Source organism: Eucalyptus grandis, chromosome 3 (genome assembly GCF_016545825.1).
Source record: "Eucalyptus grandis isolate ANBG69807.140 chromosome 3, ASM1654582v1, whole genome shotgun sequence".
NCBI lineage: Eukaryota > Viridiplantae > Streptophyta > Magnoliopsida > Myrtales > Myrtaceae > Eucalyptus > Eucalyptus grandis.
This window is the reverse complement of record NC_052614.1, coordinates 20,036,001-20,060,003: the sequence shown is the minus strand read 5'-3', so window position 1 is coordinate 20,060,003 and position 24,003 is coordinate 20,036,001. Positions and strand designations below refer to the sequence as shown.

The 24,003-nt window shown below is 38.3% G+C and overlaps 1 protein-coding gene across 3 annotated transcripts; it reads right to left on the bottom strand.

The window, feature by feature from the left end:
* Positions 1-7,141: 7,141 nt before the first annotated feature.
* LOC104436819 (disease resistance protein RPV1-like) lies at positions 7,142-13,054 on the bottom strand. Of its 3 annotated transcripts, XM_039310407.1 has the most exons (6): positions 12,765-13,054; positions 11,973-12,601; positions 11,657-11,861; positions 10,769-10,903; positions 8,650-8,928; positions 7,142-8,283 (listed from the first exon to the last, which is right to left on the bottom strand). In XM_039310407.1, exons 2-6 carry the CDS (start codon positions 12,515-12,517, stop codon positions 7,486-7,488), a joined length of 1,962 nt encoding a protein of 653 aa, XP_039166341.1. In that variant the 5' UTR covers positions 12,518-12,601; positions 12,765-13,054; the 3' UTR covers positions 7,142-7,485. The 3 variants fall into 3 exon arrangements, with proteins under 3 accessions (XP_039166341.1, XP_018726060.2, XP_018726059.2); XM_018870515.2 differs by having other exon boundaries at positions 10,769-11,861; positions 12,693-13,054; XM_018870514.2 differs by having other exon boundaries at positions 10,769-11,861.
* Between the last annotated feature and the right edge of the window lie 10,949 nt (positions 13,055-24,003).

Here is a 24,003-nt window from a genome sequence, read left to right as displayed (position 1 = left end):
ATTATTTTGGTACATTGTGTTTGTATTTGAAATCTTGAAATTTTTATGACAATCGGTGGTCGTCAATGTGTTGAAGATGTACAATGTGGCTTGAAAATAATCGACCATGGGTTAATTGTACTAAAAATTCTTAAAAGTTACCCGGTAGACTAGGTCACGTTAAAATCGTGCCAAATTGAAATTAACTGCGAATTTAAACCCAATTTTAGAAATTGAAAGTTTTTTCATGTCACGATTTATTTTAGGACCATTGACCTGTCCTCCGAAGATTTTTCTATAAACCAAAATTTTTGCAAAAATTCAAGATAAGGGCCGTTTTTGACTAGAAAAATTAGAGAACAGTTTTTTGTCACGTTTTTGGGATTCAAGTTGGTTCAATTGGTAAGGAAAAGTGTTATTTAGTCGATGACATCTTGGTTGAATTTATGGGGACTAATTTAAGCTCAATTAGAGAGGAATTTGGTTCAATTTGGGGAAGTTGGCCAAAATTCGTAGGCCAAAGGTCCCTCAACATTTTGGACCACTTGGGATTGCTTCTAGGGGGATTTTGTGCATCAAATTGGATGAGGATAAGGCTGAACAAGTGGGGGGTAAGCCATGATCAATTTAAGAGATATTTAGGCCTTTGGGTCCCCTTAGCTGCAGCTGGCTTCTTCTTCAACCTTGGACTTGCTTTATCCATTGTTAAGGTAGTTTATAAGCTCAAAATCATAGAGAGAACCAGAGAGTGACCGGCAGCCCTCCCCCTAGCCGTTGCAAGTCCGCCGAAGTAGCTGGAGCCATGCCTGTGTGCCTGTGAACCCGCTGGTCGCCCGCACACCGTCCGCCATCCAATGCCTATGTGCCGTGTCCCCCGAGCCATCCCTGGTCATTGTTGAAGCCCTGGTCGCTGCTTGAGCTCGCCTCCACCACCGTCCAGCTCGCCTCGTCGACCGTAGCTCTGCTTGCTCGCCTAGCCTCCTATCTTGCTGTTTCCACACCATCCAACCCCTTCGATCGACCTCTACAGCCCAAGATCAGCAGCCAAGGTTCTAGCAAGGGTTGTGAGCTTGTGGCCCATTTTAGGCCTCTTTCGAGCCTTGCTTGACTTCGCCGCCAGGAGGTTTGTTGCCTGTCTCCGCGTTGTCGTTGCCATGAACTGACCGGATCGCAAAACAGGTGAGTTTACTTGCTAAACTCTGTTTATGAAGTTAATGATGTTTAATGTGTGATTAGTTTATGCTAAGTATGGTTTATGTTGTTAATTAGAATGGATTAGTGATTTAATTATTTGTTTGTGCATGTTAGGTGGTTAGAATATCTTAATTAGAGACTAAATAAGTTGTACTATTTGTCTAGATAAGTTCGGAAATTTTCCCGGCCCGTTCGGGCAGTTAATTAAGCATTTCCGGCCTAAGTTTGCATTTTTGGTAATTAATTGTATTTATTTAATTATTTATCATTTTCCAGAAATTATACTGGGATAGCGGGTGACCGGAATTTCGTGTCAATTGCAATGTGTGTTTAGTTTATTTAATTGAATGCTATTTTATGCAAATTGAGTGGTGATTGTAATTTTGGATTTTTATTCAAAAATTGTGTAATTTCGTTATTTAATCATAAAATACCGGGGCGTCGGTTTTTAACGGCAAAAATATTTTTAGTCATTATATTACATAGTAGGATTTTTGAAAAGAAAGAAATAACATTTTGGCTCAAACTAACCATGTACCAACATACGATTATTTTTATCGGATATATTTTAACACGGTAATATTATGCCAAGTTAATTATTTTAATTGGGAAATTGGTGTGTAAAGCACATGATCCTTGGCGGGATTGATTTATCGTGTATTAGCTTGTGTGAGCATTATTAAATCATCAGCTTGTGAGAGCAGTATACTATATCAGCTTATGTGAGCAATGATCGATTATTAGCTTGTGAGAGCAACGATCCGTATATCAACTTGTATGAGCTACTATCTATCTATCTATTTATCTATCTATCTATATAAACTTGTGAGAGCTATTACCATCTATTTCAGCTTGTGTGAGCAGTGATGATATCAATTGATTGATAAATGGTATTGAATGGATATATGGTAGCGATGGTTTTGAATTGATTGGAATTGATTAGTTGAACTATGAACTGTACTGACGTGCAAGAGGGAATTAAAGCAAGGTAAGTCTTTTGACTTGTGTGTATAGCTGCCTCTAGGCATATTTCCTTTCTAGTTAGAGTTTAAGCGGTGAACTTGTTGAGACATTGTCTTACCTCGTTGTGGGCTCAACCTTTTCAAGTCCTTAGATGGCGGTTCCTTTGGAATGTTTTGGTCGACTGATGAGGGTTACTGAGCAGAGTTTTGATTACCATGCCCCAGGGGGTCAATGGGTCTATGAACTCGTGGTGACCACCATCTGGGTCAATGAGGGCCTACCTCAGAGGGTATCTTATTGGTTCAGAGCGTGGTTTCGCTACGGTTTCAATGGATTCCGTGTGGGTCCCCTCCAGGGTTTGAAAATTCTCCCTGTGGTAGTGGATGCCACTCTAGGTGAGACTGCAGTTGACCCTCCCAATGGAGCTATGGAGGACTCGGTGCTCCCGGAGCCTGTGGAGACCGAAGGATTGGTGAACATGTCCGGCTAGCTGGTCATAGGACAGCTTTGTTTTAAGGATCAATCTTTTGTAGACTCTTGTATATAGACTAGTTTGTATATGAACCGGGGTGTTTATAAAAGTGTTTTGTGTGGCATCCGAAAATTTTGATGATCCTCGGTTATGCGACGGTCAGTGACTGATCGACGAAAGTATCGTCGGACTGTGTCATTGGTATTATTTACGGTCACCATTCTAATTTCATCGTTGGACCGATGCGTTGCATTCAAGTAACGACTCAATCATTGAAAAAACTATAGTCTTGTCGGAATTCCCTTACTTAAGGTCATTGGTGAGATCAACCTCATCGGTATTTAGTCGATCTTGGAAAAATGATGATACGTCACAAATTGATGAAGTTGTGTTGGATTCCGCCATTGACACCGATCTTGGACCTGAGCCTTCTCCCAATTAGCTAAGTTGAAGACCTCGATTTTATACACAACGTCACCACCACCCTCCCCTTTGACGGCCTCACAAACGGCCCATGCAATTCATATACATGTAGAAATTCATGGTCAACTTTGGGAGAAGTTGGGCCACGCACGGAGACCATGTGGCCACGAATTGTTGGCCCAAGATGCCCGAGCTTCCCCTTCATTTGGTTGGCAAATAAGTCAACAAAAGGAAAATTCATTGACTCAGTAGCCACATGAAGTTACCGTTGGTGGACAACGCATGGGGAAGGCTCGAGCAAGAAGGAACACATCAATTGCATGGACGTGTGAGGTGTCACCATTTCTTGCTGCCACCGGATTTCTTAGTTGATTGAATTAGTTGACTAATCAAAGGAACAAAAGGCTTGTTGCTAAGGCAAAGAGAGAAACCGAGAGTGAGCAGTGAGCGTAGCAAGCGAGAGAGATTCGTGACCGAGTGAGAGAAAAGTGGGTGCTGTGAGTTGACTGCTTGCCGCCGTTTTATCATCGTAGTTTTGAAGTCTAAATCTATGTTGTGTAGTGCTGTTGCTATCTTAGAAAGTGCATTGATAGGCTAGATTGTTGGATTTTGATGCTGAATGATGATTTATTGAACGACTGAGACTGTTTTGAGGCTAAAGGGTTGAGGAAACGTTCGGATTTTTCATATCTAGTTTCGATTTCTTTGGACTTCATCCAAAACAGATTTTATGACTTGAAATCTTGAAGAATTTGGCCATTGATTTGAATTGTAAAAAAAAAAAAAACCTCCCGATCCGTATTCGAAGTTTTACTAACCATGGAACCGGCCTCAATTGTTTTAAGAAAATGTACGGTGCTTTCACATTTGAAATTCTATATCAATTCTTTTAAAACCATTAGAGATCGGGTTAACATTATGGACTTGCTATACAAGCTTTAAACTCATTTATCATTTTGAACAAAAACTGATTTTGTAAAACCTCCTAACTCGCACTGAAAACTTTTACTTACTGAGGCGCCATTCATCAATGATTCAAAAGGAAAAGAAAATATTTTTGGTGCCCTCGAGATTTCAAGTTTTTGCAAGAACCGATCTTTGAAAATCTTGAAGTCGGGAGTGTAAAGTTGAATGACCAATTTGCCATTTTAAATTGCTTGTGTTTGATAACTCCCTTTGATTTTGGCCATGAGGCACAAGTGCAACCCGGGATTTTACATATGGATTCTTGAAATGCTTTGAAGGTGAAACGTGGAAATGGATTTATGAACTGATATTATGTTGCTGAAATTTTGTGAATGGATTTCTTTGATATAGAAATGGCATATGATTTCAAAGCCTGCTGTTGTTGCATTGAAAGTGTTTTGGTGTTGAAATAATTTAAGATGTTAATGTTGTCGTTGGACCCTCGGGTCAACGATGCCCTGGGAGTTGGGAGGCCCAAAGGTTCAAATGAGTTGATGCCCTTTGGATGCCTGGGGTCCGTAGTGCCCTAGAGGTTTTCCCCGGAAGCATTAGGATGCTCGGTGGTATGTCGATACGTAATTCCGGAGGGTAGGGATAACTATTTTCATGGCAATCCCCGGTGATTCCTCGTGATGCCAGGTGGGATGCGAGATGCCTGGAGGTGTAACACACCACGCTTTGGATGCTTGGTTGTATTATGAATACATGCTCGGAGGCTTTCGCGACGCCAAGTTGGGTGCGAAATCCCAGAAGGATGCAAACATTGGTCCTCTGGGGGATGAAACCTTTTAAATGTTAAAACTGATGGCTTTACTAAGTGTGTGTGTGGTCTAGTTATAGGACTGAATTGTATGGCATGAAATGGGATGTGTCATAATAGTTTGCCCTATAATCAGGACTTATGTGACCAAAATGATACATTATGGGTTTGAAACTGCATTACCATTGCTTTTCAAAAGTCTTGTTGATATGATGTATACTCATTCTTTGATTACCTATTTTATATATCTTGCATGGACTTGGATTGTGATTGCTTGCATAGTATAGCTTGGTAGATCTTCAATTGCTGGGTGGTTGTACTCCCCTTTTGGGGACTAACATTTCAGATTAGACAAGATGCCTATGCTACTCGTACCTCCTGGCACATTTTATGGAGTCTCGATCGACCTGCAAGTGGAAAGGTTGGAGCATCACCATCCCAAAGTGCGGGTGTTGATAGTGTTTGACGTCGGTCCTCCCATCGGCCCCGTACTACAAGAGTATCTGGCCGTTTTTGTCCGCCGAGATGGACACATGCTGGGGTCATTGCCACCGCCGCTAGCAGACGGACCGGACGGTTGGGTGTGACCGCAAGTGAGGGTTAGCAGAAGCAGCATTTTTGAACGCCAACACTGAGTGATGGACTTTTGTGGGTGACTGTTGGAAAAGAAGTTGGTTATCTTTTGAAAAGTGGCTGAGTATAGAAACTTGGCATGTTGGTGTACCGACCCGTGATGTCCATCTAGTTATGTAAATAAAAGTGTTCGGCTTTAACTTCTAAAATGTTTAGTTAGTGTGCATCGTTTCTGAATATGGGATAGGGAGATGTTGGATATGCTTCCGCCAAATTTTTGCGCAGGGACCTATAGAAAGGATATAAACCCCCAAGACTTATGGACTTGTCAAATTTCTATGGTATCTGAGTAATAGACTTTCAGGTCGAGAGAAAGGTATTTGTGACGATCCTAATGGATCGGGGGCTGTTCAGGGGGTGCCACATTTTGGTTGTGAATATGTTTCCTGTTTTTCTATCCCGTGTTGGTTGTTATCAGGGGTATCGTTTCGCTTCCGCCTATGCATTAAAAATTGAACGGGTTGGCGACGTGTCTTGGAACATTGCAAATTTATCGACTATCGAGAGATGGTCACACGCTCGAGGATCGGGGCGTGACAGTTATAGTTAATGAACTTAACAAGGTGATTTTTTGATCTCTTTATAAATATGGATGTAACATAGGTTTGGTTTTATTTACAGTTGAGCATGTTTTGTCTAAAAATCATTGTGGAACTGATGAGGTTTACAATCATGGTGAAGTTCCACTGTGGCTTCGATTTAGAAGATAATTGTGGTAGTTAAGCCCTCGAGGAGCTAGTGGAGAGTAGTAATGAAGTTTAGATTTTCAGAAAAGTAATTGTGATTTGACTCGAATGTCAAGTTAACGTGGAGATTGTTGAAAATATATTTTGAGTTTGGGCTTAAAAGGGAAACTTTTCTAATCCAAGTAGGTTTCTTAGTTTTAGTAGGACTTTTTAAAAAGAATTTCCTATTTTGGATCAAACTATTATCTATATATAAGAAGTATTTTCATTGTGAAAATCATTCAGGAGGCAACTTCTTCATGATTTACACCTTGAAGAAAACCAAGAGTGTTGAATCCAATGGAAAATTTGTGAATTTCTTTGTGAGATTGAGAATTTTTTTGTGAGAAAGTGTGGGGTTAAATATTGTGTTAGTTATTATGTGTAATTTGGGGTCAAGAAATACTAAAGGTGTTTGAGTGATTTAAGTGTGATTGTAATCTCCATTGTATCATTTGCTCTACAGTTGAATCTTTTGCTGCTCTTTTTGTTGACGTAGGTTACACCAACTGAATCACATAAATTTGATATTTGATTTATTTCATTCTTTAGTCTATTTTATGTTCATTTGCTTAATTTCCATAACACTAACATAACGTCATATGAACTTTTAGACATTTCGTTATATACATTTGCTTCAACTAAGTGAATACCGAATAGTCAAATGTTTTGGTCAGTTGCTAGAATAATCTACAAATTGAATATAATAGAGAATAAAGAATTTGCGATATCACAGTCCATCATCAAATCATCCTTCTCAATGCAATTACAAATGGTTTAGGGAGCTATCTATGGATAATTGTTCTATTTATATTGGAAAAATAAACGAAGTAAGATTAATGTAAAGAAGATTCCAACTGATGAATAATTAAACGAGACATATACAAGCATACAACATCACATTATTTCACTGCCATCTTGTGATCCATTTGAGCAATATCATAGAATTGACTAATTTCACTCCATCAAATACGATAAGCAAATGCATCACTCTGACTTTTTATAGTTGGTGAATCATTAGTATCAGCTTCCTTTATTTTCAATCTCCTTTATTTTCAATCTCAGTCAAAGTAACAGAGTTAGTGCCTTACTACACAGTACATCTCTAACGTTATCAGCATTTGTTTCCTATCTAAGTTTGCAATGAAAAGCCACACCTTTGACAAAGAAGAGAAAGCATGGAGATCTTAAGGCGACCTAGGCCTGAAATTATTTCACAAAACGAGTCAACATTCTGACCACACCAGGCAATTCCATTAAGATGCTGGGGGAGTTGTCTTCATCAGTTTGTCGTTGTGTGCTTGAACATTTTCACACATAAATCTTTTCTTCCTCTAAAAAGATTGTTCAACTGTAGGAGCAACACATGCTCAAGCCAACAAGCCTTCTCTCATTCTGATGGAACCTGGCACTTTCGTTATGTGAGTTTCACGAATGTCCAAGATCCTCAAATTCTGCAAATTCTCAACACTTTCAGGTAATTCCGCAATTGATGTCCATCTTAAATCCAACTTAGTTAATGATGCCAACTTTCCGATTGAATCGGGAATTTTTGTTAATGAGGGGCAACCTCGTAGCAACAAGCATCGCAAAGATGTTAGATGGCCTATGGAGCTAGTTATGTGGACTAATGACGCACAATTAGAGACATCAAGAGTCATGAGCTCCTTCAAAGAACTAATGGATTTAGGTAACCTTTTAATCCTTGTCTGAGATAGGTTCAATTGAGTCAACGATGTAAGGGAACCTGTGGATTTTGGTAATCTTTTAATCCCTGAAAAAGATAAGTTTAGTTGAGTTAACGACACAATGGAGCCCATCGATTCTGGAAGTTGAGCAAGTTGTTTACACCATGAGGCACTTAGAGTCTCTAGCTTCATCAAACAACCTCTTGAAATAGGGATATCTTGTATAGCAGTACCATCTAAAAGAAGCTCCCTCAATTCTTCCATTCTACCTACTCTTGCCGGTAGCTCTTTCAATCTATGGCATCTCTTGACATTCAAGGAGAGGAGGGTCTTGATATCTTCGATAGAAGGATGAATCTCTTCTAAATTCCCACAATCTTCCAAATTCAAAATCTCCAAGCTTTTGAAAGCGAATAGGTCAGGAGTTCTTCTTAAGTAATGACACTTTGAGAGGTTGAGAACTTTGAGCTCGATTGCCATCTGAAAGAAAGGGAGGATACCTCAATGACATTAGACCTCTGCAACATGTGATTTTCCACTTCTCCTTGCTCTTTTCAAGACTTTTTAAAATTCCTAAAAAAATACGCATGCTCTAGTATTCCTTTTATTTAGACTTCCTCAAAACTATATAAATGTCTCATAGCTCGGTTCCATGCTATCATTACTCTGATGCCCCATTACTTCATGTGCGTTTTACTTAAATGTTTCTTAAGCAGTAGTGTTTGGCTTGGCTGTGTCACCAATGTTTAAATGTTTCTTTCCAAAAGAAGAAAGCAAAACTTGGTACTATTAGACCTTTGACAACACGTTATTATTCATAAAAGGTATGCTTTCTCTGCAACTTACCTTGAATGGATCCCATCCTCTCCAGTCATCCGAAATCCCACTCCCCGATAAATCGAGCACCACTAACTTCTTCGGCTGAAAGTTAGCTGCTGCAAAATTCCAGGAAGTAGTTTGCCATTGAAGCCATCTTAAATTAGGAAGCAAATTTTGAAAATCTCCAGCGAGACTTGCAAACTCCATTTGAAGGAATCTCAAGTTAGTCAATTCTTTGAATTGTTCAAATGTGTAACTTTTTCCCCAGCTATAGCCTATTTGAAGGATCTCGATCTTACAAGTGCCCTGCAATTCGTAAACATTAAGGATAGTAAATTTTGCATGATGAGTTGAGGCTAATTGTATATAAAAAGAAGATGGACTAATTTCGATTTGTTGTCACACTATTATGGTGCAGGCTTCTCTCATGACAGGCTGTGGTTGCATGTCTTATTTATGTGAAAATGTGATGCTCAAGAGAGTGTTTCCGTACTTTCCTCTTCTAATGCCTTCCACGATTTTCTCCTTTTGAATTCTCCAAACTAAATCCTCTTTCATAAAAGGCTTCTCTTTTTACACACTAGTTCAAATGTATCTATCGAAATTCGCGCCATTTACATGTGAAAGAACAAAACGCAAACTCGCATCCGCTATACGTAAAGCAACATGAATCTTACAGTCCAATTAGATCTATCAAACTTGCCATGAAAACATGTACCAAGGTTACAGAATTCCAAATGTACAATCCACTCTTTTTCTGGTGTACCTTGTTAACAATTCTCAGTAGTAAGATGAAAATGAAAGGAGAGTTCCTATAATAATCTACCTCTTTGATGTTTACATTAATAGACATCTTTTTTGAAACAAGCAAGTTTGAATAGATGCATTTCTTTTGATTTTTGTAATGAGAAATTAGTAGGTGTTTGTGTTTGAAAGAGCATGTTTATTATTTAATTTGCAATTCCTCTTCTTTCTCCACTAAACACATTGCATGACCACATTTAATTTCAACAGACTCAACTTCACGTGTACAATAAAATTCTTCTACAGATAAGTTCCTTCTTTTGCTAAATGATGAAATACGTATCATAAATCTTTGGAGCTATGTCACTGCTCATAACTCAACAATTTTCTACCTACCTAAGAAAAAGGAGAAATGACTATTCACTTGCAACGCATGTTTAATCTTTACTAGTAAAATTTTAAAATTTCCAATTTGACCACCATGAATAACCTTCCTATATCTTAAAATCGAATGACCTCCCACAATATGTCCCCTTCAACACATTATTTAATTATTTATTAATATTCCTAAGTTACTTCCATTTGTGTTTCCACTTTTTATGTTCATTTCTTAATAACACATACTTCTTTATGCAATTTCTTTTACTTTATTTTCTTAGTGACAATTTATACAACGTCGTCCTTTTTATATTGCACGGAAAGAATGTTTACATTCTCTACTTTTCAAATGTTGTAGAATGTTATGGCAGTCGAAGTCTTATTCTATGCACAATATTTAATATTTACTTCACATTTTCTACTGTAATGTAATATCTCATAATCTTACAGGGTTAATTAGGATGTAAATATGTGATTAACTTAATCCGATCACACTACCTTGAGAAAAAAAATAGATAGGGGCTAAATCACACAAATGGTGATACTTAAGGGACTAAATCGGTATTAAATTGAACTTGAAAAATACAGCAACAATAACAGCTAATCGTCAAAACAGAAGTCAATGCTCGGTAAAAGAATAGAAAGAAAACACCTCACAAGAAATCAAAAGAAGACATCAAATACGTGCATCAAATGGATAAGTGAGAAAAGCATGACCTCCGACACTTTATAAATGTCAAGTTTTCACTAAAAGTGTTTTTCAAACATTATGTTATTGTAGTTTTGTTGTTCCATTGAAGTTACCAAAGAGAGTGCCCTCATCACAACACTTATCATCAATAACCAATAAATTGTTCCTCAATTATGTCCTAAGATCAGGCAACGACAATAATTAATCAAAAGATCTCTTTTGCTAGTAGAAACGGTAAGTTTTAGGGACTCAAGACTGACAATAATTTCATTGCAAACAAGAAAGAGAACGTGGATTCACATTCACCAACTAAGACAAGTAGAGAAAACTTACCTTGTTGTTGTCAAGCACATCTTTGGCTTCCTCATTCCATAATCTGCTACGCTTTTGAGGCTTCTCTTGATTTTCTTGACGAACAATTTCCTTTCCAAGATCTCTCAGTTGATCATGCATCATTATTTTGCCATCCTTGTCGATTTTGATTAGGGACATGAGACTTAATAATTCAATCCCCTTCCCCGGGAAAAAGTTACAAGCATCCCACATATAAGTCGGAATTTGTTTAGATGATCTGTTAAAAAAACACGCAATATCCAAAAATATTTGTTGGACATCTTCATCTAATGCATCATAGCTAATCCTCAACGACTCTTGCACTTTCTTATCAGGCACATTCTTCAATTTCTTCGATGCATCTTTCCATGCTTCTTTTGCCTTTCCAAATAAGGATGAACCTATCGCTTCAAGAGCTAAGGGAAGACACCCAGTAGTAGATACGACATCACGAGATATAACCTCATAATCACTTGGAGGAGAATCCTTCCCAAACGCATGTCGACTAAATAAGATCAATGATTGATCAAAAGGTAACTCATCTAGTTGGTACATGTAGCTTGCCCTAGCTTCATCAAGAATACTCTTATTTCTAGTTGTTATGATGACTATACTTCCAGCTTTAAACCAACTACCATCTCTAGCCAAAGCTTGCAACTGAGTATTATCATCCATATCATCAAGAAGAATGAGACATTTCTTACTTGTAAATTGGGATTTGATGATACCGATTCCCTCGTCAACATTAGACACGTCACATGTTTTTTTCGTTATAGAAGAAATTAGTTGCTTTTGTAGGAATTTAATGCCCTCATGTTGAGATGTCTCTCGAATATTTGCCACAAAGCTACGACCCTCAAATTGACTAGAGAGTTTGTTGTATAATACCTTTGCAAGAGTTGTCTTACCGATGCCGCCCATTCCATAAATCCCGATAATCCATGTACCATTGAATTTAGAATCTATCTTGCTCATAATCTGTTCTGCACGATTGTCAACTCCCACCAATTGTTTGGGAACATTTAGTTGAAATAATCTTGTTAACTCGCTCATAACTCTTCCAACAACCACTGTAACTAACATTGCTTCATGCCTGTGACATGAAAAATATAAATTTTGATATATTATGGCAATATATATATTCCATTTCTGGTAAGATCTATGTAGGAGAAACTAAACAATGTATTGATGGAAAATAATGTACCCGTTTTCAATTTTCTCCGATTCCCATCCTTTCAAGGAACTAACTTCTTTGAGTGCATCTTCCCATTCCTTCACAACCATTTTGTCCAAATTCTTTTTGAATGCATTGATAGCATCTCCCATTCCCCCTATAAGGTGTCGCACCTGTGAGGGTTCCACTTTGTAAAATATGGGCAACACTATTTGCCCTCCACTTCTCTTGCACTTTAATATCTGAGCCAGCTCACGGAGGCACCATTTGCTCGAAGCATAGTTCTCCGAGATAATTGGGATCGAGATCTTAGACTGTGTAATACTGGATATAAGTTCTGGACCAATCTCGTCACCAACACGGAGCTCATTGTCATCTCTGAATGCGTGAATTCCTTCTTTGATAAGATTTGTATAGAGATGATCAGTGAAACCTTTACGAGTATCCGTCCCTCTAAAGCTCAAGAATACTTCATACTCAACCCCTCTCTGCTGTTCGTCTCCACCTTCATTAGCTCCTTCATGTGTAGGGGTCGATGAGGAAGACGCCTCGAAATTCGGATCTTCTGAAAGCATCACGCACGGATTGACCCAGAAGATCCTTATAAGAGATTTGATCGAGTAGAGCCTTAAGAGAAAGCAAGATTTCACTATCCAGATCTGCGAATTGCAGAAATTTCTCTCAGAACCCAATTCAGAGCGACATCAACTCCCAAAATAAGAAAAAAAAAAAAAAAAAAAAAAAAAGAACCTTAATCAGAAGAAAATGGAGCACTCGAAGCAGAACCAGAGAAAAGAAAAGGAGGAAGGAGCCATCGATTACCCGGGAAGTGCCCAAACTACACAACCCACCCACTGCTCCACTGCTGAAATCTCCACCGATTTCTCAGCCTTTCGACGTCTGTTTCCCACCACGCAAAATTTTCTTTCTGCTATGCGGTCTTGAGTAATGCTTGGCTATTGCCATCCGACGGTCCACGGCCTTCGTGCAGAGATATATGCTGCAACGAAAGGGGAATCATCGCACGTAAACGTGGATGGTGCGTGGAATCATCGATGTCTGTTTCCCACCACACAAAATTTTCTTTCTGCTATGCGGTCTTGAGCAATGCTTGGCTATTGCCGTCCGACGGTCCACGACCCTCGTGCAGAGATATATGCCGCAAGGAAAGGGGAATCATCGCACGTAAACGTGGAAGGTGCTTGGAACCCGTGCAGGCGCTTCTCGACTTTGACTTGTCGTTTCCATTAATAAAAAAATGAAAAAAGAAAACCAATGAGAAATTCTGGCGTACACGAGGATAGGCTTTCTTGTAAATAATTTTTTTTTTAAATATTAAATGGATTGAGTGTAGTAGTTTACCTCATCAATTAAATGAATTTTTATTTGCTTAACTTCTACATGCAAAATCAATTTAATTTGTATTACGCGTGATTTTCAACGCATTATGCGGAAGGTGCTTGGAATTTTGCGGTGCTTTGGTAGAGACTTGATATCCAGCACCACTTGACTTTGACTTACACTTGCTTCTTCTATTAATAAGAATAATGTAAAGTAAAACTGACGACGCAATACAAGCATGCTCCTCATGCCGATCTAGATGAGTCAATAATAGATACATATCAATGGCCAGATTATATACGATTCGCTGGTAAGACAGTTGATATTCAAATATTTTTCATCCACAATCTAATTTTTTTCCCTAGAAATTTCTCTAAAAAAAATATTTCTCTATGCAGCATCATGCCTAAAGATTATCTGATCATCACCCTATCGCTTGAATCACTTTTATTCTCTCCGTAGATTAATTATTTTTTACATTTTACAGAACTCTTACTCTTTCAGTATCACATTTAGATATTTCAGTCACCTGGTTCTCCACAATCGAATAATTATACCATGACATTTTTTTTACCTTCCATATTTTTTCTTTGTTGAATTTTTTATTTCAAGTGGACATTCGTTTTTATTTATTTATTTATTAGCAATTTAGTCAAGATTATCATTTATTTTGTTAAGGGTGCGTCAATAGTGATTGCATGTCATGAACCAACTCTATTACAATATCATAACTTTTGTTGGGAGCACGCAGTAGAAACCAGATATATTCACCCAGGAAATTCACTAAAAGAGAGCTCAAGCTCGTAAACATATTTAATTGGATCCACTTTCATTAAAAAAGCTTAAGCTAATGAGTTATGAACAATATATATTAATTGCTTAACATTACACCACTTCTCTAATGTGGGGATTCTCTAACACAACTTGTCATGCCCCGAACCCCGGGCACGTGCACATCCCTTGGCGGTTGACTAAAATTTTGCGCCGACCCTTTCGTTTTATGCACATGCGGAAGCGAACTCATAAATCCCAGACAACAACAAACATGTGATAGGAAAGCAGGACAACCAATTTTTCTCAAAACACACTTTACAAACATCTCAAGTTGGTCCTACCAGTCTATATGCATAAGTCTGGTTCGAAAAGAACTACTGAACTACCTACGCTCTTGATCCTGCAGTCTTGGCTCCGGGTTCTCCACCTAGGTACCTGAATAGGGTAACCCACAATGGGGTGAGATAAAAATCTCAGCGAGTTAAATCCTAAGCCCCGACTAGGGTGAGAATTCACTCAAAGGCGTCCTAAACATACACTATCCAGAACGTATCTTGCTTGGGCACATCTCTGCACATTAGTACATCTCATATGCACTCATAAACGCATCATGCATAATTAGCAATTGGAACACTTCATAACACTCATCGAATATTCACAGAAGTCCCTATTATAGGGCCAAATCGTTATGACACGTCCCATTCCATGCCACACGAGTTCGTCCCATAATCAAATGCGGATAACTCATATCGATGGCTCAATCCACACCCGATATTCACTCTCGATATCCAACTCAATACTTAAACTTGAAATTAGACTCAAGGTTCGAGAGGTGCTCTCCTCCCACGAAGTTCCAATATCGTGTGGCACTTAGTCCCTGACCACAATAAGCAATAGCTCAAGTTACTAGAGATGGCTCCCACGTAGTCACGCTGTCGTGTAGCACTTAATTCTTGACTATCATAAGCAAAAGCTTAAGTTACTAGAGGTGGCTCCCATGCTGTAGTGTATCATTTAGTTCTCGACTATCATAAGCAATGGTACAAGGTTCTAGAGGTGGCTCATACGAAGTTTTGTTATCGTACACACTTAGTCCTTTATTTGCTCACAACCATTCGGTTTTCTCAACACATCTCATCCCCTTTCAATAGTCGCCATATGAAGCAATAACAATAAACCACAATCATGGCACAACCATCTGCGCATCATCACGCATAACTTTTAAGCATATCACAGGTCAACCACATCACCAAATTTCCAATTTCTAGCAAACAAAGTATCAAGAACAATCACAAACTACTATCGATCCTAACCGGCAGAAACGGTCCACTCGCGCGTCTCCAAGTTTAAATCTAGAAACCTAATTGAACGAGTTCGGAAAATTCTCAAATTTGAATATGTTGTAAATGACACGTAAAAAACATTTTTTATGAGACACCTCAACCCAGATCCTTTTAGATTAGGCCCAATAAATTGCTCAATCCAATATAAAAACTGGGTCCGTTTCTAGAAATCACGTTTTCCAAAACCAGCTTGATTCGAGATCTGAAACTTGTCCATTTGATCTGAAATTTGACTATGTTAAACTAAAATATGTGACAAACAACTTTTATATAGAAATAATTTTGAAATTCGAACTCTAAGAGTTGATAAAAATCCAGCGAATCCCAAAAGATCACAAGTCCCAGCAAAAACAAAGGTTCGGTTTTCAAATGACGGAGCTGAAATCTCCTTCTTTTTAAATGCCTAAAATCTTGAATAAAATATATGTCATATATGAGGATGTCTAAAACATTTTTCAAGAAGGAATTTGATAAAGCTAGTAAAATCTCCTAGAGAGGGGGGGGGTCAATAGGTGTTAAAGAGGTTTTTGTCAGACTTAACAACTTAATTCGACCTTTATGAAAATAGTAGACTGAAGATATAAAAGATTGTAAACAGTTATATAAGACTATGAATTAAAGTAAAGAATTTAGGGAAAGAGAATTGAAACACAAGGTTTATAGTGGTTCGGCTTACACCAAGCTTACGTCCACTCTTCCACACTGACAGCCCATTGGCTGGATTCCACTAAAAACCAAAAGAAATTTTACAGTCTCACGTCATTGATTCCACAGTGTAGAGACTCTACTACACTTCCTCAAGGTCTCACAAGTATTTAATCTCTCTTTTGAGTACAATTTAAGCTTGACAAATTGAAACGGCGAAGAACTAAGAGCTTTAGACTTTGAAAATTTTCTTTCACGCACACACTCGAATAACTAGAACGTCCTCCTTATATACTCCTCCATGCCATTATAACCATTGGCACCTTACAAATGAGTTCTTCCAATCTATCCGTTGGATAGAATCAATTAAGAAGATCTCGAGTTATTTAAGAAATGTGATGATAGCCCACCAATCATGCTCGCCCATGCAATCAGGATCTAGGTTTCCATAAGTAGAATCTTCCAAGTATACTTCACCAATCAACAGATTTAATTATTCAAATTGTGCTGATACCTAAATTTTGACGAGTCGAACATTTATTTATTGCATAGAAAATTATGGGTAATTTTATCCCTAAAAAAATATTAATTGCATAGCATATAAATTTAGATGCATTTATTTTTAGTCTGCATATTTGCATTTTATCTTTTAGGACTGGTGGTGGAGGGGTGTGAGTTAATATTTCTAAGCTCTAGCTTGGCAGGCCAGATTAGGCCCGCAAAAGGAGTAAATTAGCCCAAGCCCGTTATTTTTTAAATTAATTATCTCGTGGGAAATTGAGATTTTATGCGATATTATGGTGGTTTTTGGAATTAGGTCGCAATCTTATTTTTAGTCTTTAGGTGATAAGATCGTTTGGAATATTAAGGAGATAAGGAAAATAAGAGGATTTTGGGTGATCGGGAGGTTATAGATTATCTTTGTGTATATTGAAAAAGCGAGATAAAATATTCTAAGAAGATCACCTATTTTTACCTATAGAAGCAATCGTGTACGGTGAGAGAAAGGGGGCTTTTCGAGGGTTCTCTTCGTTGAAAGGGGGAAAAAGAAGTGAGAAGTAAAAAGAGAAAGAAAAGGCTTTCTTCCTCGTCCATCTTTAGTCAAAAGAGAGCTTTTTCTCTTTTCTTTTCTTGACAAACTGCAGAGAAAAGGAAAAAGTCAGCAGGAGAGTGACGTGAGAGAGAAGAGAAGCGAGAGTTTTCGAGCTTTAGGGAGGAGAAAAAGTGCAACAATGAAAAGCAGAGAGGAAAGTGACGTGAGGAGGCCAGCAGAGGAGAGAGAAAACACTGTGCTTCTTCTTCGATGAACCACCGACCCCCTTTGCTCGCACCCCTTGCAACTTCCATCCGCGAAGACCCCGCGCCCACCGTCACTCCGCCAGCATCCCGATCGGCCACCGTGAAGCGTTGCAGCTGCCGTCTTGCCACGCCGACGCCGCTTTTGGTACCCAAATTTTCGGAAGCCGAGGCCAGCCGCGGCCACCTTGCTCGAAGCCCCACCGCGTTGGTTAGGGCTTGGTACCCCATCCGCCCGAGCTCTCCCTTTTGGATCTTCATCTTCATTGATCCTTTCCACTTCATAAGACCGAAGAGTTCCAATCGCCGTCGAAATGGCATAATTCTTGTTCGTGCCGCGCCGACCCACAATTTCGATGACCCGTTGTCGCCCAACGCCTCCCCGTGCCACGCCGACCCAAGATCCTGTCGAAATACTTCTTAACAAAATGTTCATTGCCGCCGAGACCATCTTCGCCCTTTGCCTGACCCAAAGCCCATTGCGGCCAAGCCTCGACGCCCCGCTCACATCTTCCTTAGTCGGTCCTGCACCAACAACCGAATCTTGCTCCCCATCAATCGGCCTCGCCTAAATCGCGACACATTGCTCGGAGCCAAAGACCCGCAATCCACTCGCTTTGTTCGGAGCGGCCCGTCGCCCAGCCTCCAAAGTCCGAGCCCTCGCCTCATCCCGATTGATCCCAAGTTCACTCGACACCTCTCTCGTCGTCCATACCAACGCGTACACACTCTTGCAGCCGTTTGGGTTCTACTCGTCGGTCCGAGATCTGTTGATCGATCACCTCTCCGCCCTTCGAGTGACCACCCGAACTGGATCTGGAGCCCTACGCCCGCAACGCACGCCCCGGAGTTCTCTGCCGTTCCTGCAGCTAGACCCGCCTTCGCAATCACTGTGATTTTCAGATCTCGCGCCCCTTTTGCCTGTGTCTGAGCATTGGTCGCTTCACCCGTGCTTCGTCGTCATCCCCGCTGAAGTTTTGGCGCCGATCAGCAACTGTTGTTGCGCCCATACCCATCGTGCTGCCTTCCTCCCTTTGGTTCTCTACCTTAGGTAGTTTTATTTATTTATTTATTTTATCAAATTTACTTGTTACTAGGTAATTTAGAGGATTGGGCGTTATTTTATGGATATTGTAGGCATTATCGGTAGGAGTTATCCCTAAAATTATTGTAATTATTAATTTGACTCGTAAGATGTCGGCTCATTTTTTTTAATTATATTAATTTTTGGGTTTGTTGATAGTATCTTAATTGTTGAATCAATATAATTATTAATTTGATCCGTAAGACTTCGGATTAGATTTTTAATTATTTTGAACTTCTTGTCGTGATATTCAGGGTTAGAATAATTGTTAATTTGATCTGTTAGACAACATGTTATTTTTTCGATTATTTTAATCATTTATATGATTGGATGCCTTGATTAGTTTAAATACAATGTTTATTTGATAATTGTTTGTTTTGGAGAACCATTGAAAAAATCCAAAAAATATTTAAATTAGGATTCAGTTTGTTTTGAAATATTTCTTGTTATCATGCATATCTGGAATAGGGATTTTATTTCGAATTTAGAAAAAATATAAAATAAAAAATGCATTCATTTAGGATGTTTAATCACGTGGCAATTTTAATTTAAGTTGCATGTTTAATCACGTGGCAATTTTAAATTTCGAATTTTATAAATAAATAAAAAACATAAAAAAGATCAGGCATATGTCATGTAGAATTAGGGCATTCTTTGCATGTCATGGCATGTTAGGATTGTATATTATAGGTTTAGATAATTTCTCCCAAATATATTGCACGCTTTTGTTAGGAATGATCATGTGCACATCATATAGATTTAGGTTCATGAAATACACGTCATTTAGTGATTACTAGATTCATTTAATTAAAACTTCCTCGTCATTAGACTATGTCATTTAATAAATGTCACGTGACATATAGCTTGCATATTAAGTTGCGTGTTGCGTGTCATTTTAGTAGAAATAATTTTGTATGTCATTGCATTGCATTGCATGTCATTAGAATTAGGTCATTTATATTGCATTTAATTATTGCATTTCTTCATGTCATATAGTTTAGGTCGTGCTGCCATGTCATATTAGATTATTAGCATGCATCGCATGATTTTCATTAAATAATGCGAAAACAAAAATTGAAATTGCGTGTTAATTAGAAATCATATCTAGGGTTATTGATGTGGATTTTAATTTAACAATGCAGATGCTTTCGTTGCTTTGAGGTAAGTTCTGCATTATTTAATTGCTTTCTTAGGTGTTAAATTGGTAATTTGCGCACCCGCATGATCGCTTTGCATGATAGTAATTTAGGTTAAAATAAATCAGTTGCCTGCAAAAAACATTTTTGAAAATAAAAAGAATGGTACCGAAAGGGCATTAGAGAAATCTAATGTAACCAAGTCCCCATACCCTTAGTCTCTGGTTCGTAGGAGTAAAGTAATTCTCTCATTATTTTACTTAGGTGTCTAATCGACCTACTATAAACCGATTAGTGGCGACTCCTAGTTAAAATTCATTTGCATGCTAAATATTGACCTTAAGTCGCGAATTGGTATGGGTTTGGGAGAGCCCGAGCTAAGCTTAAAAACTTAGCAATCCATTAACCTAGCTTTAGGTTCGGCACCTGAAAAATTGGGTCGCGACAAATTGATTTCAATAAGAATAATTAATCATGAGATGCTATATCCAGCCGTGAGATCTTCTTCAATCATACGAACAAAATCCTTAAAGATATACTTGCATCTGGATAAATTTTCTTCATCAGATAAATCTTTTCTTCATCGATCTAGAAACTATCAATGATGGTAGATTTTAAATCTTAAGTTTAGAGGTCTTCAAATCTTGACGATAGAGTCTGCAAGTCTTTAGACTAGACTGATAGAAACGTTTTGTCAACTTCAAAACAGAGAAGTTTTCTCTAACAATCTCCCCATTTTTTATAGTGATAAAACTTTCCCGCAGATATGGACACTTTACCCTACGAAACAACACTTAAGCAAACCAAAATTTCTTATAAAAGATAAGTAGAGATTAGGATAATGATAGTAGTGATTCTGCAACCATAGAAGACATGTTAGTCCTATAAAAGCAACTATCTTTACCATAATCAATAACATAGCTATAGCTTAAGTTACTTGCAAGCATCATCAGTCCAAACCAGTCCAAATCACAACCAAACCAAACAAAAGATAAGTCCAATAGTAAAAAAGTTATCAAATATGCATCAAACCTCTCCCCCTTTTTGTCAACAACAAAAAGTGGAGAACAAATAAAAAGAGCTGGTTGAAAATAGAGAGAATCAAAGTTGTTTGGGAAGGCGAACAAGCTCGAATTCTCCCATAGAATGCATTGTCTTCTCAAGCCTTTCGAAACCCTACTTCAGTGACTAAAAATCTTCACCCTGCACAGTAGTCTGCACTTGATGAAGTGGCCATGAAAGCATTCTTGAGATCATGCATCTCATACCCCATAGCATATTGCTGCTTCCTTGGATCTAATAAAATTTCTAGCACTCTCGAAAAGTCTGCTTTTTGAGCTGTTGCAGCACTAGGACCAACCGAGTCGATTCTAGGGATTTTGAGAATGGATGGAGCTTCAACAGATTGGCCACCATGACTATGAGTGGAAACTTCTGGATAATGAGAGGCACACATACTTTGGGTCTGTTGTAGAACGACTTACATCACTAGTAAATATCGGTGAAGAAATACCTTTTGGTCCAATAGCTCCCCTTGTTTGGTTGCCTTCGGTGGAGTAAGTAAGATTGCTTCTCGATCAACTTCAGCTTCAGAGTGATGCATGTCAGAAGTTCCAATTTCTTCCACCTCAGAGTTATTAGACAGGGAGACAACCAAAGTTGGCTCAAAAGAGTCTTCTTGACCCTGATCTTTTTCTCATTCTCTCTCCTCTTCTTCTTCTTCTTCTTCTTCTTCCTCTTCTCTTCTTTCTTCCTCTATCCTTCTCTGTTTCTTCTCTCTTTTTTTCCTTCTTATGGCTCTTCTCTTGTCTCATGAAAGCTGATAAAACTCTTTAAGTTTCTTAAGGCTGAAAGAGTCATTTTATCCTCATCTTCTTCATTTTGCAAGATGAGAGTTATTTTCTTCTTTACTCGAGCAACCATGGGCTCCTTACCTTTCTTTTTCGCTGCAGCAGAGTTTTGTTTTGCTTTGACGAGAGACTTTTCTTTCATACGCTTCAACACCTTGTTCAGCTCTTTCAAACGCATTTTTGTGACCATTTTAAAACCAATCACCATTGGAGCGATGGTTGTAAAAAATAATGGTGTAGAAATGTGAATTTTCAAGTGTCTAAAGAGACGTGTGATAAGAGCAGAATAAGGGAGTTGTCCCTTATCCTTCACCACTATGTTTGGTACATATGAAACAAGATGGTGTGAGGCAAAGAGAATTTAAATCTAGCATTGATAGCATACATCAATTTCGCTTCAGATCGAGAGACATCAGTCTTGGATGTCGACTTTGGACGAATGCAGTTGATTACGATCTGTCCAGCAAGATGTTAGAGGCATTCATCCTTAAGTAGGAAATCTTCCTTTTAACATCCCTATCTTTCACCAACGACAGAGTAGCATGAGCAATAGACACACTAATTGGTTGGAAACTTGTTCTTTCCACCCCAATTATGTCAACCAAAGTGTCCATATCTACCAAAAATTGTTTGTCCTTCACTGTGAAAGAGAAACTATTCGCATCCAAGAAAGATAAGTTCGAGTAAAAGTAGACAGTGAGTTTATAATAAGCAACAGTGGATTCAGAACAAAAGCGCTCCAATTGCAGTAGAGCAAGCTTCTCTCGCAGATTGACTTTTACCGAATCAAGGAAATCAAAGTCAACACTCCTAGGGTTCATAACCCCTCTCTTCATTAGGTTTGAATAAGCTTTCTAGTGATTCTTCGATCTGAAAAGATTTTAATCGTCACTAACAACATTTGTAGCAACACTTGTTCTGAGCTGAAAATGGATAAACATCCGTTCATTATCGTCCAATCCTTGTGGTTGATTTGCAGTGCCATAGAATGGATCACTCGGAAAAATTTGCAAACGTTCTTTCAACCATCCCTCAGTCTACAACTCCTAACCTCCCCAACTCCCACAAGAACAAGGTTTCATTCTTGTATCCTCTATCTCTTAAAAATTCATTGATCAAAGACATTGGTGTTCCTCCTTTCTTCAAATTAGAGTAAAGTTTGTAAGCAACCTTGGGAGTTAGCATTCTTACAGGTTCGGCCCCTTCTATAAATTCTTCGTTTGGTTGAGTCGGTGGAGAAGACTAACGTTGCTGAGAAGGCTATTGCTAACTCGGACGTAGTGGTGGAGAAGAATCTTCTTTCTCAGTCAAGTCGAAATGCATAGGACTCTCAGGCATATGTCGTGGTCCCCTGCTTACAATCCTTGAAGACTTTCTCGAAGACATTGTCACATCAAGAGAGAAATTCACAAACCTGCTCGAAAAATGTGAAAACTTTTGGACAAATTGAGAGTGAAAGTGAAAGCAAGTGGAAATTTTGTATTCTAGGGTTTCAGTGTAAAAACGAAGAAGACGAATCTTGGCAGTATATAAAGCAAGTGAAGCGAGGTAAACGAAACATCGTAAAATGAAAAATAAAAATACCATTTCGAAAAAGAATAACTTCTTTTTTGAAAATAACTATCTTTTCAAAATTGATAACTGCATTTTTGAAAGAGAAAAAACTTAGAAAGATAATTTCAACCAATTAGCAATTAATAAGTAATCGTACATTTTCAAGTTTAAAATACTTTTGGAATAGAAATAACTTATAGTCGTAACTCTTGGTCTTCTGAGTTTAAACACCTTCAAACTTTACTTCTAAGTCTAAGCTCCTTCAGACTTTAATAGATAATAGATGTAATGTTCAATCTGGTGTGAATAGACTCAAATAGGCTTTTTTCCAGTGGCTTTGTAAATATGTTCACCAGTTGATTCTTTGAATCAATTAATTGAATCATAACTTCTCCACTTTGAACATGATCTCTAATAAAGTGATGTCGAATCTCTATGTGCTTTGCTCTTGAATGAAGAATTGGATTCTTTGTTAGATTGATTGTACTGGTATTATCACATTTGATCTCGGTGCATGAGTCTTCGATTCCAAAGTCTCTTAGTTGTTATTTTATCCATAAGATTTTAGAGCATCAACTTCCAAGAGCCACATAATCTGCTTCAGCTATTGAAAGAGCTATAATGCTTTGCTTTCTTGAGAATCAAGATACTATCTTGTTTCCCAGCAATTGGCATGTACCGAATGTACTCTTTCTATCAACTCTGCAACATGCTAAATTTGCGTCTGAATATCCAAGGAGGGTAAATTTTTCTTTTTTGGGATACCACAGACCTAAATTTGTAGTTGCAATGTATTTGATGATGCGTTTTGCGGCACTTAGATGAGACTCTTTTGGATCAAATTGAAATTTAGCACAAATGCAAACACTAAACAAAATGTTAGGTCTAGAAGCAGTAAGATAAACAAGTGAACCAATAATACTCCTATAAATCTTCTGATCAACTTTCTTTCTTCCTTCATCTTTATCCAGCTTCGAAGAACTAGACATTGGTACCTCATTCTTTTTGCAATTCTTCAATCCGAACTTTTTAGCAAGT